The 17921-nt window shown below is 32.3% G+C and overlaps 1 protein-coding gene across 3 annotated transcripts in view; it reads right to left on the reverse strand.

Moving 5' to 3' along the window:
• The window catches only part of KCNT2 (potassium sodium-activated channel subfamily T member 2), a 362885-nt gene that overhangs the window by 13902 nt on the left and 331062 nt on the right, over positions 1-17921 (reverse strand). For all 3 annotated transcript variants that reach the window (XM_027613976.2, XM_027613975.2, XM_027613974.2), the window contains one exon: positions 11127-11427. In XM_027613976.2, the coding sequence (XP_027469777.1) occupies positions 11127-11427 (301 nt within the window). The remainder of the gene's footprint in view (positions 1-11126; positions 11428-17921) is intronic.

The following is a 17921-nucleotide window of genomic DNA, read 5'->3' on the forward strand; positions in this document are numbered from 1 at the left end:
CTGTGGAAAATTGACTTTAGGGGCTCAAATCTGGGTTCAGGGAGAGTAGACAAACAATATAGAAACCCAGGTGAAAGATGATGGTGGCTTGGGAGCAATGGAAATGGAAGATATTTGGAAGGAGGGAAGAAAAGATAGCTAGAGAACCTGAGAGAGTAGAGGTGGAGAGAGACGGGGAAGAAGGAAGGGAGGAACAAGGGAGGGAGGAAAGGAGAGACTGAGATTGTTTTAGAAGGGCGATACAACAGCATATACGGATGCTGATGCAAAAAGCAAATAAAGATGAAGAAATTGATGCTGTACTAGACTGATGGTATATTTTTCTTCAGTCACTACAAGAAATACCTTATTGAGGAACAGACTCCCAGTTGCACGGTGCTTACTTCTTCTACAGAGTCCAATAATCCAAATAATCAGTAATAGCATAACCCAGCAGTGATTTCATTTTTCCCTCTTCTGAACTTCTAAACATGTTATGTGTTATCCAGCTATAAAACTGGCTAGTTTTATAGTGTTGACCTAATTTGCTCATGTATTTCAGTTTAGTACCAAGCTACTCTTATGAATACAACTATTTTGTCAATTTTACTGAACTTACCAGTCTATTTTAGGGGGGGAAACGTGGTTAGAGAGAAGGATAAAAGAGTCATTCTATTTAATGCCCTCTATTTAAAATAATTTTCATTACCTTCCAATAATTTAGAACTATTTTGTGATACACAAGATGAGTATCAGGACTCTCTTAACCTCCCTTCATATAAACCAGTAAGAAATCAAGATTAGAATTAGAACAATTTAGAATTGTTTCAAATGAGTGAAACAAGTAGCATGATATAAAGCCAAGCTTCAGAAATTGTTCAGTTTCAACTCTGCCAAGAGCTAATCCATCACTTACAAGCTTCATACAAAAACTAGTTCTTGTAGGCCCAATTTTCCTTTTAAAATACAGTATTCAATATTTCCTAACCTTTTAAAATCTACTACCTTTTGTAAATATTAAAAGACCAAAACCCCCTTGCAATTTTTTAATATGATAGAGAATTCAAAAACAAAATTAATAAGTGAATGTCTAAGAAAATATTTTTTCAATGGTGTAAAATCCAGTTTTGTTTTGTTAAAATGCTTTCTCTGCTGTGCGTGCCCCTCCCTGCCCCACCAAGTACTGACTTTCAGAGGTTTTTGTGTATCCCAGTGAATGGGACTTGCTCAATAAATGCTATTTTCTTTCAAAATATTATGATGACAGATATTCTATATTAAGTGTTGTGGGCCAAAATGATACAGATTGTTTGCAAAGTAAGTGTTATAGGCACACCTATTTTTAAATAGAACATTAATTACATTTTTCAAATGTGTTCTATATGTTTTCAGGTGAAGTACTTCTAAATTTAAAACTATGATTCTAGTTGATAATCTGAAAAAGTAGAATAAATATACTACAGAAAGTCTAAAAGATTTTGGAAAGACCATACTTATTTGTTTTATTTTTTCATTTTAACAACTGAACACACTGCTTTAAATTTAAAGATACTTCACCTGAAATAATATCTGAGATTGAAGAAAAATATATTGAATATATTACCTGAACAATTTAAAAATAACATGTTTTCCAATTTTATAGCTCTCCTCTAGTATTTCCATATGATTTATAGGACGCACTTTTATGACAGTTAATAATCATAATTTGTCACACATGTATTATTTTGTTCTTCAGTTTAGTCAGTTAATAATGTTAACTGTACATGATTAGAGTCACAATTCCAAATCTGGGGACACAGCAATGAAAAGGTAAACAAAGTCCTTGTCTTCATACACCTTTTAAGCAATTTTCTTGAAAGGCAGTATGCTATGTAGATACAATCTTCACAAGAGGAGTCAGGCATCTCTAGTTATAGGTTTACTTATAAGTTAACTGTAAACTTCCTATATGATTTTAAGCATAACATTTAAATTATCTTAGGATAATCATCACTGTTCTGTTTATTTCATAGACTTGCTGGTTAAAAAAAAAAAAGAAATTCACTAATTCCAAGTGCACAGAGTCTAGATAAGTGCATACAGTAATGCAACTTATAACAATTATGATAGAGAACATTTTCATAATGCCAAAAAGGTCCCTCCTGCCCTTTTATTGTCAATTGTTCCTCTCACTCCCACCCTTAGCAATCAGTGATTTCTAGGAACAATGACTTTTCTAGAAGTATGCAGTGTGTTTCTGTGTGGCTTTTTTCTTCTTCACATAATGTTTATCAAGCATCCATGTTACAGCATGGATCTACTTTAATATTTATATAGCCACTCAGTTTTCTTTGAATTTATGATTGCATGAAATATATATTTTTATGCTTTTACTCTTAACCTGTTTGTTTCTTTAAATTTCTGGTGGGTTCATACACAATACAGAGTTGAATCTTGCCTCTTTAGTCTAATATGATGACTTCTGTCTTTTAATTGAAATGTTTAGTCCATTTGTATTTAATATAAATATCAATATGGTTGGGTTTAAATCTACCTTCTTGCTAGTTGTGTTTTATTTGTCCCATATGGTTTTTTGTTCCTCTCTCCTCTCTACCTTGCTTGGATTAATTGAGATTTTAAAAATTTCTTCTTATAATCATTCTAATGTATTTGCACTATTGGGCATTGTTGTGTCTCTTTAATTTAGTTATTTTGTAGTTTCTCTTGGTCATCATTTGGCAAATGTTTTCCTGTGAAAGGCCAGGTAGTAAATACTTCAGGCTTTTGGGCCATATGATCTCTGTTGTATTTAGTAAATTGTTTATACTATAAAGTGAAAGTAGCCATAGATAATACATAAACAAGCAAGGATGGTTGCTTTTTTTTTTTTTTTAAACAAAATCAGATGTACTATACTTGTTGCCCTTGCTCCAGGGTTTACAATATACAGCCTTAACTTCTCAGTGGCTATGCTTAAATAACATGCCACTTCATGTGTAGTATAACAAGCTTACTAAATTATATTTCCATTTCTACTTTCCTATTATTTGAGTTATTATTGTCATACATTTTTGCTTCTATATGTTCTGTAAATCTTAAAATGTTTGTTATAAACAGTAAATTGTCTTTAAACAAAATGCATAAAATAAAAACATATATTTTATATTTTCTCAATATTTACATTTCTTTTTATCTTTTTTTTTTTTTTGTAATCTCTACACCCAACATGGGGCCGGAACCCACAACCCCAAGATCAAGAGTCACATGCTCTTTTCATTGAACCAGCCAGGCTCCCCTACCATTTCTTTTTAGATCTAAATTTCCACCTGGCATCAATTTCCTTCTGTCTTAAGAACTTCCTTTAACATTTCTCATAGTGCAGATCTGTTGTTGACAAATTCTCTCTGCTTTTGTTTGTCTAAAACAGTCTTTATTTGCTTTTATTTTAGAAATATATTTTTATTGTGTATAAGGTTTAGGCAAACTATTTTTTTTCAGTACTCCAAAGGTATTCCTCTATTGTGTTTTGGTTTTCAAAGTTTCTGTCAAGAAGTCTACTGTCATCCTTGTACAGCTGACCATTGAACAAGGCAAGAATTAGGGTTGCCAGCCCCCTGTGTAGTAGAAAATCTGCTTGTAACGTATGACTCCCCCAAACTTAACTACTGATAGTCTACTACTGACTAAAAGCCTTACCAATAAATAGTCACTTAACATATATTTGTATGTTATATGTATTATATACTGTGCTCTTAGAATAAAGTAAGCTAGAGAAAAAATGTTTTAAAGAAAATCATAAAGATGAGAAAATACATTTAGAGTATTGTATGTATATTTATTGAAAATAATCCATGTATAAGTGGACCTGCATATTTCAAATCTGTGTTGCTCAAGAGTCAAGTGTATTTGTTTTTCATTCATAAAGTGTCTTTTTTTCTCTGGCTCCTTTTGAAGTTTTTCAGCAATTTTGTAGACTGTGTCTTGGCATTATTTCATTTGTTATATGGCTTGAGCTTCATTGAGCTTCTAAGATCTTGAATAGAGTTCCCATCAAATTTGGAAAAATTTTGGTCATTATTTCTTCAAATATCTATTATCTTCTTTCCTTCTGGGACACCAATTGCATGACTACTTGATACTGTCCCACCAGTAAGTAACACTCCTTATTTTTTCAAAGTTTTTATTTTTTTTCCCCTCTCTCTATTCTGCATTTTGGATAGTTTATTGTTCATTGATATTTTCTTCTGCAATAGTTATCCTGATGTTAATGTCATCCAGCACACATTTCATTTTTAATACTGCATCATAAATTCTGACCTCTAGGAGGTTCAGTATGGTCTCTTTTATAAATTCTGACCTTTAGGAGGTTCAGTATGGTCTCTTTTATATTTTTAGATTCTCTCCTTATCATGTTTCTGTGTTCCTCTACATCTTGAACATATAAATCATACTGTAATAACTACTTTAATATTCACAGTTTTCTGGATCTGTTTCTGTTGATTGATTTTTCTACTGGAAAAGCTCACATATATGTATATATATTTTATTTTGGGTCCATCTCCTTGACTTCTAGCCTGTATAAGTCTTAATTCATTTGATTCTTTTTCCTCAAGTAACAAAGTTATATGCTTTCTTTTGTCCAGAGTCTGCACACTATTGATCTATATTTTTTCTAGTTATTTAAATTGAGAACATAAAGGGTCATCATAACTGGAAGTTCCTTTTTGTTATTTTAATGCAATTAGGAAGCCATTCTCTGCCCTCTCAAAAATATTGAGTAAAAGTTCATTCAACCAATAAACTTTTTTTCTCAATGGTAAAAAATATTTCATTTTATTCAAATTGGCCACATTTTTCTTACACACATGCTAAAACACATTTGAACTTCTAGTCATAATGATAAAATATATGTATGTTTAAGTGCAGTTGACTGCAGTGTTAAATTATATAAAGATATTGATATTGAAAAATTAATGTTCTGGGAAGGACATGTTACAAATCCATGAAACAAAACTATATAGTTTTAATTTAGGGATATATGAAAAATTCATTGCCCAAATATTTCCATTTACCAGAAATCATTATCAGCTCAACAATTACCCCTTTTGAAAGCTTCATTACTTTATTTATTGAGAAAACCATTGAGTTTGTTTTTTTCTATTAATATTCTATATACAGAATGAGATTAACATAAAACAAGCTCATCTATGTATCCTTCTGTTTCTGACTGCCTCCTCATGAGAATCAGTTCTGGAAATACAGAGTAACATAAAATCATCCATATTCTGGGAATCTATCCTGGGAGTATATTGATTTTGCATATCAATATTCTTATACTCATTTTTATAGGAAAAAGGTAAACAATACATTTCAAAAATAATAAAAATTTAATATCAATTAATTTTGAAATGCTAAATTGTTGATGAATTTGTTACAGTGACCTCAGATACTTATATTATTCCTCCTAAGTACTAAAATCTGCAAAACATTCTTTTTTTCTTTTTTTGTTATTATGTTATATTAATCACCATACATTACATCATTAGTTTTTGATGTAGTGTTCCATGATTCATTGCTTGCTTATAACACCCAGTGCTCCATGCAGAACGTGCCCTCTTTAATACCCATCACCAGGCTAACCCATTCTCCCACCTCCCTCCCCTCTAGAACCCTCAGTTTGTTTTTCAGAGTCCATCATCTCTCATGGTTCTTCTCCCCCTCCGATTTACTCCCCTTCATTCTTCCCCTCCTGCTATCTTCTTCTTCTTCTTTTTTTTTTAACATATAATGTATTATTTGTTTCAGAGGTACAGGTCTGTGATTCAACAGTCTTGCACAATTCACAGCGCTCACCATAGCACATACCCTCCCCAATGTCTATCACCCAGCCACCCCATCCCTCCCACCCCCCACCAATCTTGAAGAAATATCTAGCTATTGTACTTTTCCCCTCTTTGGTAATTTGCTTTAGGAAAATTTGTAAATAATTTTGTACTAGAAAAGGTACCTGACTTATTGACTAAGATTTTGGGAAAATTTTTTTAAAACTTACATAAAAATGATAATTGATTTACAAAAGAATATGAGAAGTTGATCATTGTTATTATTACTACTACTACTATTACTATTGTTACTACTACTACCTTATCTATCATAACTTTGGGTTGAAATAACAGTCCTTTTTGTTAATTTTGCTTATTTCTTTCCCATAAGAAAGAGAATGGAAGAATTAAGTCTCCTTATTGTCTTAAAAAAAAAAACAGTACTTGTTTAATTTGTCCATTATTTCAGGCAATTATAAAGTTACTTTAGAAAGAAACTAAGACCTTCTGATAGATGTAATGAAAGCCAGTGGATAACTAGTAGTTATCTCTTTGTCACTTAAAAGGATTTGTTTTTTTTCTACCTTGGCATTTCATCTTTTAGCAACAGTGTGAAACTTACAACAATCCATGTCAAAATTGGCTAACACCTGTAGGAACAGTCACACTAGGAAGACTTACTTGCCAATTTATACTTACTAGTGTACATCATTCTGTGAGCTAATCATTAAGAATCTGTCAATAGTTAGAATAATTTTGTTTTGTGAATGTGAGAACTATTCTAAATAGATTGTTGAAGAATAATGCCAGTTACGAACATAAAGTATAATTATTCACATTTGCAGTATAGCTTACAGATTAAAAATCATTTTTTCACATACATTTTATTTTATACCATACCCCTTTAGGAAGGCTTTATTATCCTCATTTGATGGTTAAAGAACATGAATTTCAGGGCGATAGTGACATGCCTCAAAAACACATGGCCAGTTTGTAGACAATGCCATGAACTTTGAGGAGAAGTTTTAAAAAATTATAGTGAAGAAATTTCCCCAAAAAATTCAATGGAAAGCAAGCAGAATTTGTAGATTTTCACTTTAGCTATTTTACCAAAATATAGAGGTCCTCAAATTCCATCTCTCAAATCCTTGGGGCCAGATATGTTCCAGAATTGAATTTTTAGATTTAGAAAATAATATTGGCCATATCACATATGTTATGTAATATCACATGAAATATTACTTACCTTCCTGTCAAAATACCTACAAGTTTACTGTATTTAAAACATGTATTTTTCCTCATTTCCAATTATCTAAGCAAAAGGTCCAACTATGATCTTTTTCCTGTATTTTCAACTTCTTCATTAATGGCTCAATCTTAATAAACATGCTCGTATCTCTCTGTTCTTTAAAACAAACAGTCTCTCTTCCCTTTCCACTTTCCCATCCAGTTAGCTCCATATTCTCACCTCTCCTTCACAATGAAACTTCTTAAAAAATATCTGCTGTGGCAGACAGGTAGTTGTCTCTCAATAGAGTCATTCTTCTTGTCTTCTTTAACGTTAGATTTGGGCCACCAAAAATAAGATATATTCCTTGCCAATGGGACATAGCAGAAATGGTGAGTGCAATTACTTGATAGTATGTTTTAATTGAAGAGACCTTTCCTTCTCTGGTAATCTCCCTCCTTCCTGCTTGATGGAATGTGGACAAAATAATTGGAGTTCCCACATCTATCTTGTACGGTGAGATATAGAAGCAATAAATGGTGGAGCAATGAGATAGAACATAAAATTTCCAATACCTTGGGCCTTCTAATATATTTAAATCCACTGTATTCAAATCCTTACCTCATATCATTCCTCAAGCTACTCAAATTTGGCTTGTACACATAACAATTAACTAATACTACTTTTACCAAGGTCCATCAATGATCTATCACTCAACGACACTCTTTGACATTATTAATCATTGCCCACTATATCTCAGTCCAATACTTTCCAACATTTTTTTCACATCATAGAACACATAAGAAATGATATTTGTACTCACATTGGGGTAACAGACAAAACTGCTTATGGCTGGAAGTAACCAGCCTGAGGAGTGCCTCTGACCACCCCAGGCCCCACATGGCCTTCTGAAAGTATAAACGATCAATGTCATGATAAAACATGTAACCAATTGATAGCATACTATCATATTTTGGGTAATTCAGTTCTAGACATTTCAGTCTCTTGTTTTTAAAAAATACTTCTTCCCTTAACATTCTTAAAATGTTTTCCAAAGTTCTCCTATCCTCCTTTACCAGGGGTTATTTCATCTACTCCTACGATTTTAATTAAAATCCATATGCTCTATCAGCATTTAGAGTCTTAAGTCTATATAACATCTCATTTCTTTTTCTTGAGAACCAGATAGCAGATATCCACCTTCTTTTACAACATTGCCTAGTTAGGACTGAGCTAAATTTATTATCTTTACTCCAACATATTAGTCTTCTTTCTCTAAGCTCAGTGAATGTCACCACCATATACTTAATTGTTCAAACGAAAACCCTCAAAAGTCATCTTTTGACTCTTCCCTTTCCCTCTCCTTTATGTCTCATATCCAAGAGGTCAAAAGTAATCTATTCATTCTTTTGGAGCATGCCAGACCTAACTCAGAAAAAAGCAGATTATGACTTACGGTTAAATCAATCATCATGCATTTTTTTTAATGTATGTAAAAACATTTGTCAACTATAAATCACTATAGAATATTGATGATATGTACAAAGAACATGTGGTGTAGTGGAAACACAAGGAGACATAGAGTCAAAAGTTGTCAGTTAAAATACTGACTTGAGTGTCTAGTAGGCTAGGAAATCATTTATATTTGAGACCCTGTTTTTTCACCTGTAAGCACTCCATTTGTTCACACATTCAATGTGCAGTTACTGGGTTCCTATGTGTCAGGAAATGTGTAATATATTGGGAATCCAAAGTTGAAAAGATGAGTAAGATATTCCCTTCTCTCAAGGAAGGAAGACAAACATGCAAAATAATTGTTTTAAGGCACGCATCCTCAATGGAGGCAATATTGTCCCTGAGGGTACAAAATTTGTTTTTGTTTTGTTTGTTTTGGTTGAGGTGGGCAAAGAAAAATCTACTCCTTTTATGTATAAAGCACAGATGTACATACAGTAGTACTTAAATCGATAAATGAAAAATTTGTGATATTAACTGAATGCCAGTTCTGGGCTCAGCACATTGTTATTCATTATCCCATTTGTCCCTCACAATAAACTTATAAGACAGACATTACTAATTCCATTTCACAGTGATAAAAAGAGGCTTGGAGAGATTAAATAATTCAATGAGCCTACTGACTGATACTAGAATATAAGTTCCATAAATGCAGAGATCCTATGTGAATAGGTCATTATTCTATTCCCAGTGTAGCCCAATATTATCTGTTGCATGGATGGATTATTGTTGAGTTAGGAACACATGGAGAAGTCCAGAAGCTCATGATGTGTTAAATCCCAGTCCTGTTTTCATAATCTTTATGTTATTAACGGTGGCTAGTACATGGCCTTAGAATGGATTGATGGACCTATGGATGAATAGATGATTAGAATGGGACAGAGAGAAGAAGAAAGAAAGATGAAAAGAGAGAGAAAAAAAGAAGGTGGACAATATCCATTCTTTTTTTCTGTAAGAGTTAGTGTGAGAATTAAATTAACAGATTTATAAAAAAAAAAAAAAAAACCACAGAGAATAACTAAATGCAAGGTACCTGATAGAAGTTTCATTAGCAAAAACATAATATGTTCCCTGATGATTCTCCCATGCAGCCAGTTCATGCATTTTTGTGTCTCTTAGAGTCAAACTGTTATCTGCCACACTGCTTACAGGACCAGCCTTGAGTTATAATGTTCATGAAACACAGCTGGAACTTGGATGAACAATCATTTACTAGAACTTTCCAAAAAAAGAAAAAGTAGCCGAATAATAACTAACAAAAGTATACATAAATATAGGACTATAGTTCTATAAGAAATACAATCATACTGTCATCAAATTAGCAAAGAGCTATTAATATAGTTTTTAAAAGGAAGATCAATTTTTCTTTGAATTTACTCTTTAATGTAAGACCTTGTGTGATTATTAAAATTATTGGTAACAGATGAGTCTATACTATGTTTAAGTAAGTACTAAATAATTATTTCAATTACATATGGAATCCTGACTCCAACACATTTCAACTGTATGCCCTTGAGCAAGGTCTTTAAGCTCTAAGCTTCAATTTCTTAGGGTAAAGTGGGACACCTATCCACTCAGGGTTATGATGAGTAATGAAAAAATACACATAAAGCACTTAGCATAGTTCTAGCAGGTTAACTTCTTTTGAACTCTACCTAATTCAATAATTAAAATATCCCCCTATATACACTGTTTCAAGTTGAGACTTTAATAATAAAGATGAGATGGGACAAATATAGAATGCATTCCATTTTATCCTTAACCTGCATGAAATTTGTATTATCTTAGCTTCTGGTTTACCCAAGTTATATATATAAAACAAAAACCACTTTATCATCTGGCTTTACTCTAAGTTGACTAAATTTTTTTTAAATAAAATTCATAGAGTAGTAAAGAATATATTTTAAAATTATCTTTGCATTATTTATTTAAGCTGTGCTTTTTGGTCTACATGGCAATCACAGATCAACACAGGAACTTAATTATTGATGCAGATCTACACTATATGAAATCAAGTACTATTTGAGCTTAAAATTAAAGCTTTTGTAGACTTTTATTTCTGGACCACAAGAAACTAAACAAATTTTATGGATTTGCTTCATTTGTGGCTGGTACATTTAGTTACTTGCCAATGCCTCAAATTCATATTATCCCAGTTCCTAGAATAAGATGTGGTTTGGGTGTGTGTGAGAGTATGTGAGTGTGTGAGTGTGAGTGTGTGTGTGTGTGTGTGTGAGAGAGAGAGAGAGCATGACAGAACAGGATATAAATTTCAGCCATGCTATTACAAAGCTAATTAGCAAGTTATTGACTAAGTTTCTTTATCTCTAAAATGGAAAAGTTTTGGAGAAAATTAAAATTAAGGTAATCCATATAATAAGTTCAGCAGAGTGCCTAGAGAACTAAGCAAATACTTAATATTTTTAGCATTTACTTTTACTGTCATCATTATAATTTTCTGTATTATATATGTGTCAGTAGTTCCTTCAAACTGGCCTGTGAAACAAAAATGTGATTCTTAACTTACTAAATCTGAACCAACTACACAAATACTATGGCAAGAATCACAAGTCCATAGCATACAATATTTTTAAAGAGCATACCATATCCCACTGTAGAAAGACCCAAGTGTTTCATTCTATTTTTCACAAGTTCAGCAAGCTCTTGTCTTTCTGACCTCCTGTAGAGGTTCAGTCGCTGCTGGGTTATTTTCTCAGCTGTTTTACCAGAGTGTTTTGGACCTTTTCTGCTCAGTCTTCGGGCCCACTGCATGCTCTTTCTCCGCAGTAAGGGATGGTCTGACTGGTCACTGGATGTTGAGTTGCGGTGGTTGCTTCGGTGATGACTTTGTTCTTTGGAGTCTTTGGTGTCTTCCCACTCTTCTACGCTGATGGATATCTGAGACTTTAAAGGAAATGGATATTGATAATTAGATATTTTAGGAACTATTGAAACCTGGAGATAGGCTAATAATTTCTGCTAATAACTTGGTATCATTATGTAGCTCATGAGAGTTTTCACAGAAAGAGCAAATCATAATCATTGATTTACTTTGTTGTTACTGAAAATATTATTTGAAAATACATTGTTTTGAACTTATATATGAAGCAGAATAAATAGCTTTGCATCTACAATATAAGTTTTTATGAAAGGATTTCATTTTTCATGCATTTGTTATCAAATGACTAGCTCGCATAGAGTTTAGAACACAAACAAAAAATAATAATATAAATTTGCAAATAAAGTCAATATAATGGACTTTTCTAAATCTACAGCAGGTATTTTATATGAAATTTAAATAAAGGTTATGAAAATTGTTTTACTTTTGGAATTAATAATATTTTAAAAGATTTTTAAATTATTGCTCTTTCTAAAGATGGCATTGGAATGAACTTTGTAAAATGTGAATTTTTTTTCAATTCACTCATCTAACCCAGAAGAAAACACTTTTTAGGGGCTCCTGGATGGCTCAGATGATTAAGCATCTGCCTTTGGCTCAGGTCATGATCCAGGGTCATGGGATCGAGCCCCACATCGGGCTCCTGGCTCAGCAAGGAGTCTGCCTCTCTCCCTGCTCATGCTTTCTCTCTCTGTATCTCTGTGTCTCAAATGAATAAATAAAATCTTTAAAAAAAAGCACTTTTTATTTAATTCATACATTAATTATTTACCACATAAACCTTTCTTGATTAAAATATTAAAACATATTTCAGGAACTGTTCTCAGTATTCTAAGTGAAAAATGTTATAAATATTAATATTTCACAAATGTATTCTAGAATCACAAATAAAACTTAAATCAGGCTATTCTCCAGAGGAAGGAAAAACAATGAACAAACTCTAAGAGTCTATTTTGATTTACTTTTTTACTACTAAATCTGACTTTAAAGTAAGAAGCTTTCTTTTGACTGTAGGCCCTTAATAAATAAGAGCTTCCTGTTTCAAACTGTTGCTTTTGATACCAGGAAGTTAAATGAAATGCAACACAGATCAAAGCAGGAAGTTTTACTTACTAAAAGCATGTAATGCAAATGAACAGTTTCCTGAATTATACTGTGCATAACAGCAACATTCATGAATCTGCTAACTGTGTTTCCCTTCTATTGACTGAAGTTTGAACTTCAGCTCTAGCAGGCATGTTTTGCTGGCTTTTAAAGTAATAGAGTTTAAATTACCAATTTAAGAGAGGTCAAGAGGTAGATCCAATAAAATCCTTTAAAAGTGTATATAAATTATGGAGTCTCAGTCAATGACTTGCATACAATTCCTAGTGGCAAGCTATGAAACTATCTCACACTTAAATTCAATGAAAAATGTACATATTCATTCATATTTCTGTTTCAAAACAGTGAGTGATATTAGAAATAGTTTGTTTTAACTTTCAAGTCTCCATAAGAGAATATTTTATTAAAATATTTTTAGAAAACTTATTTGAGATATAGAATTTAAGTTGTAAGTATTAAAATGTAGACAGTTGCATGGTTTTGCAATAATGGATAACTTTATAAGTCTTAACTTCCTCTAGTCTCACCTACTTGATAATATACTGAAAACCCTCTTCTGTGGGAGTAAAATACATAAGCCGTGAGTAATATCTACCATCAGTAAAGAATATCAATCCTTGTTCAGTAGTTTCAGTTTATATGTACTCTGTAGCAAAAGTGGAAACATTCATATTTAGACATTTGTCTTGCAGAGTTTTGTTAATCACAATCTTACATTTATTTGAAGTGATCTTTCTAGTCATAAGTCCCAGTGAGTAATAGTTTGATTTCCTACAAATACGTGGAAATAGTAGCCTTGCAAGTCCCATAATTCAAGTAGAGGATGAAACACTATCTGTCCTTGTGAATGTTTTTTCTTAGTTATATATACAAGGAATTGTATCAAGTAAACATCTAGAACATGAACCGAAGCCTATGTATGTGTTAGTTAAACACTACTGAATACCCTATTCATCATTGTTTTGAACTTCCCTAAGAAAAGAATAGCGTGATTTATACATAAAATCCATAGGCATCGAGAGGTCTTTTTGTCAAGTATTCAATAAAATAAGTATCATTTCTTTGTATATTTCACTTTAAGTACAGAAAAAAGTAATTAGAAGGATTTGAGGGTTAGAAATCGAAACTGACAACACACAGATTGTTCCCTATGTTGGAATTTGCAGGTCTTTCTCCCATCCTTCCATATGACATAATGAAAAGGACATCAAATTTTACGTATAAGATTACAAATTTGAATGATATTTTGGTTACTTCCTAGCTTTGTTCCTACAACAAAACTGCTTAATCACTATGTAAAATGAGAATAATACCCATCTTCTACCTCATAGAAATGTTGTAGAAATTCCTACAATACATTAATGTATAAAGAAAACATGTGCCAACTATAAATTTCCACATATAATAATAATGTTAATATATCTTAGTTAAAATGATTATTGACAATATCAATTTCAGTGGAAATAAGCATTAGTTATTCTATTCCTGGGTACAGAATATGTATGTGTATGCTTGTGTGTTTTTTAAAAAGGTCCATTTATAAATATACTTTCTTGCTGTCATTTCATCATCTGATTTGACTCTATTGTGTTTTGAGTGTGACACACCATGATTTAGTGAATACAGTGTGCTGGGAGACAGAAGTGCCTTGATCATAGGACATGTTCCTGAATTAGAGTCAGAGTGATAGAATGCTTAAAAGCAAATGTGCTGGCCATCAGACAGACCTGGGTTTAAATACATGTTTCACCACTTACCAGCTCTGTATTCCTGGTTACATAAACTGCCTAAGATTATTCCCATTTCCCTATCTGAAAAATGGTAATATATTTTTACTTTGCCCACAGTGTTTTTGAGACGATCTAAGAGATAATACTTGAAAAGGGTATAATATAGTGCCTGTCTCAGCAAATGCTCACTAAATATTAGTTAATATTATGGCTCACGATCTGATATGAAAAGACAGTAAAAGAGAGAAGAAGAAATAATTATGAGGGATTATATAAAAGTGAGAAATGGGTATGAAAAAGACAGGTTGTGACTCATATTTGTGATACTGTTTTCTCTATCAGTGACCATATTTCACAAGAAATCAAGGTGCTAGAAACAAACCCTCAAGGGCAAAGATTCCTTGGTTAGTTTCATGAATTTGAAGAAGAGAACAATATTTAAGTTAAAGTAGAGATTTATTGCCCTGCCCTGCCTCTATAAATTATTCTTCACTATTTCTATGAATAATGAGAGGACTGTGTTTGATGTTTTGTACTTTAATTATCAGAAGACTGATATAATTATTAATGTGAAAAATCAAGACTTAATACTAACTTATGAGAATGAAAAAAGATATTTTCATATTGCTATGGTCTGATCTGAATGTTATGTCCCCTCAAAATTTGTTTGTTAAAATCTTAAACCCCAAAGGTGATGGTATTAGTAGGTGGGGTCTTTAGAAGATGATTAGGCCATAGGTGTGGAGTCCTCATGAATGGGATTAGTGCCCTTAGAAGAAAGACCCCAGAGAGATCCCTAGCCCCTTCTGCCCTGTGATTATTCAATGAGAAATCTGCTATCAGAAGGGGGCTCTCACATGACCATGTTGCCACCCCGATCTCCCACTTCCAGCCTCCAGAACTATGAGCAATCAATTTCTATTGTTTATAAGCTACCCAGCCTATGGTAATTTGTTATAGCAACTTGAATGGATATATTATATTATAGCAATATGAATAAGACATATTTTATATGAAATGCTTCTGGGACCGTATTTATACAGTCCAATATGGAAATCAAAAATTCATATATCTAATCAACACTTTTCATATAAATTTAAGGCATTATTATTTTTTAAAGTTATGTTATTCTCCAAATATTTATCAAACTTAATATGGTTTCTAAAAAGGCTAAAAATATTTCTTCACAAGAATAAGAATTGGCAGCTTTATAAATGAGAAAATGATTCTTATGCCTAAAAGAGCTTAATTACTTTCATTGTTTTCAGAAAGGCAGAAAGTGTCATGATCACAATAAATATCAAACATTCTTTTCCACACTCTACACACACATGCACACACACACACACCCCAAAAGGACCCAATCCAACTTCCTCTCAATTTTTTTTATTGAAGTTATTCATGTCATAAGATTATTGAGCAATCTGTGGAATAAAGTGGTATTTTAAAATAAATCAATTCGCTCAGTAGTTTGAAAGTGACTGTTTGTAATCTGGATTCATGAATCCTTTAAGAATAGTTTTATAGGCTTTAAAATAGCCTTAAACTCTGCTATCTGATTTATGACTGAAGACTTTCTGAATTGTTGCTAAAGAAAACAGAGGAAAATGAAACCACTGAAGATATGTTAGTTTAACATTTTATTTTTTTTTTTTAGTTCAAGTTTTTATTTAAGTTCTAGTTGGTTAATAAATATGGTAAAATTGGTTTCAGGTATAGAATCTAGTGATTCATCACTTACATACAACACCCAGTGTTCATAACAACTAGTGCCCTCCTTAATCCCATCACCCATTTAGCCCACCCCCACCTACCTCTCCTCCAGCAACCCTGTTTGTTCCCTATAGTTAAGAGTCTCTTATGGTTTGCCTCTCTCTTTCTTTTTCCCCTTAGTTTAACATTTTATAAAATAATTCCTATCTAATGTTTTCCATTAAAGGAAGGTTAAATTACAAGAATACTTGAGACATCATCTAAATTTAAATCCATATGCACCTTGGCTAGTGACTTTGGGTTCCATGGAAATTTCTTTGTATTAAAAAAAAAATTCACACAAAGATGTTTCTGTACTTTCTATAAAGGCTCAGTTTATAAGTTCACTTAGTCTGTGATCTAAGTAGAGAGAGAAAATAACTAGTTACATTGTATTTAGAGGTATTGTCATTTATTTATTTATTTATTTATTTATTTATTTATTTATTTATTTATTTTTAGAGAGAAAGCACAGGAGTGGGAGAGGGCCAGAGGGAGAAGGAGAGAGACAGTCCTCAGCGGACTCTCTGCCCAGCATGGAGCCACCTGTAAGGCTGGATCCCAGGACCCTGAGGTCATGATTCCAGCAGAAATCAAGAGTTAAACACTCAACCGACTGGACCACCCAGGTGTCCTGTATTTAGATGTATTTTCAACATATTTTCAGAATCATAGAGATAATTAGAGAATAATCAATACTATAGTCTAAAAAATGCTGAATTTGGAATCAAATACTAAGTTGTATTTTCAATCCCATCCGGCCAATACTTCATGACTTCAAACAAACCAACTGAGCTTCTTGAAAAATAGTGACAATTTTCACAGTTCCCATGACAAAATAAACAAAACTTAAGAGAATCTGTAGTAATACTCTAACATAAATTCTAAAGCCAAATAATTTACAATATCTAAAATCAGATATTTCACCTACATATTCTCTTAGGTAGCTTTCTATTTCATCTATTATTCTGTGAATATAAGGTTTACTCATTGTAGGTAGAACCTCCATTAACCTGTCATTCCAATCCCATAACTTCGAGAGTCAAAATTTAATTTTATGCCCAAGTGAAAAAAATTCCAGGTTTTCTCTTTAGAGATAATGCTAAATAATCCACAAATTTAGGCTACTTTTCTACTACTGTTGAACAAACTACATCTCCCTCTCTTCTCTGTTTTTTTCTCCTCTTTCTCTTTCCCTTTTCCCCACCCCATAAACAACACCCATCTTTCTGTTATTATCCCTAAAAGAAAATCAACTCACTTTTATGAGTTCAATCTCTTTTTTTATTGTTTGTTCTAAATTGACATATTAAGTTGCCTATTCACACATCCTTGGCAATCTGGTTTTGTGTATGTGTGTGTACATGTATGTGTGTATGTGTATTTGATTAAATCTTTGATTTTTTTGGTTTCTGTGGATTTTGAAACCTAGCTAATTTATTGTCTTGGTAGTATTTCCACATTGGTGGTTAATTTCTTTTCCCTTGAGCCTTCAAAACTGTCATTCAGAAACAACTAATGTACAGAGATTTCAACAGCCTACTGCCTTTCCTAGTGCTTTAAACCCAGAAAATAATACTTTTTTCTACCTTCTTTAGGATCTTGAATACTATTGCTAACTAAATGGTGGCTATCTTCCCTTAGAATTTAAATAATTAATTTAAATAAATTAAATAATTCATCTGTGTTAATAAGAGCAAGTTGAGAAGGGAATGTCATCCTTATTTTAACTGGTTGTATTATGTTAGGAGTCCTTTATAAAGTGATTCATAAATAGGTAGATGATAGATGGCATATACGTTACTTATTTTATTTTTCACCACATGTTCAGGAAGTTATACTCCAAAAGAACTACTTGAGTTCTCAAATTTATATAGACCAATATCTGGCGAACAGGTGTGGGAATGGATATT

The sequence above is a fragment of the Zalophus californianus genome, chromosome 10, assembly GCF_009762305.2.
Source record: "Zalophus californianus isolate mZalCal1 chromosome 10, mZalCal1.pri.v2, whole genome shotgun sequence".
Taxonomy (NCBI): Eukaryota; Metazoa; Chordata; class Mammalia; order Carnivora; family Otariidae; genus Zalophus; species Zalophus californianus.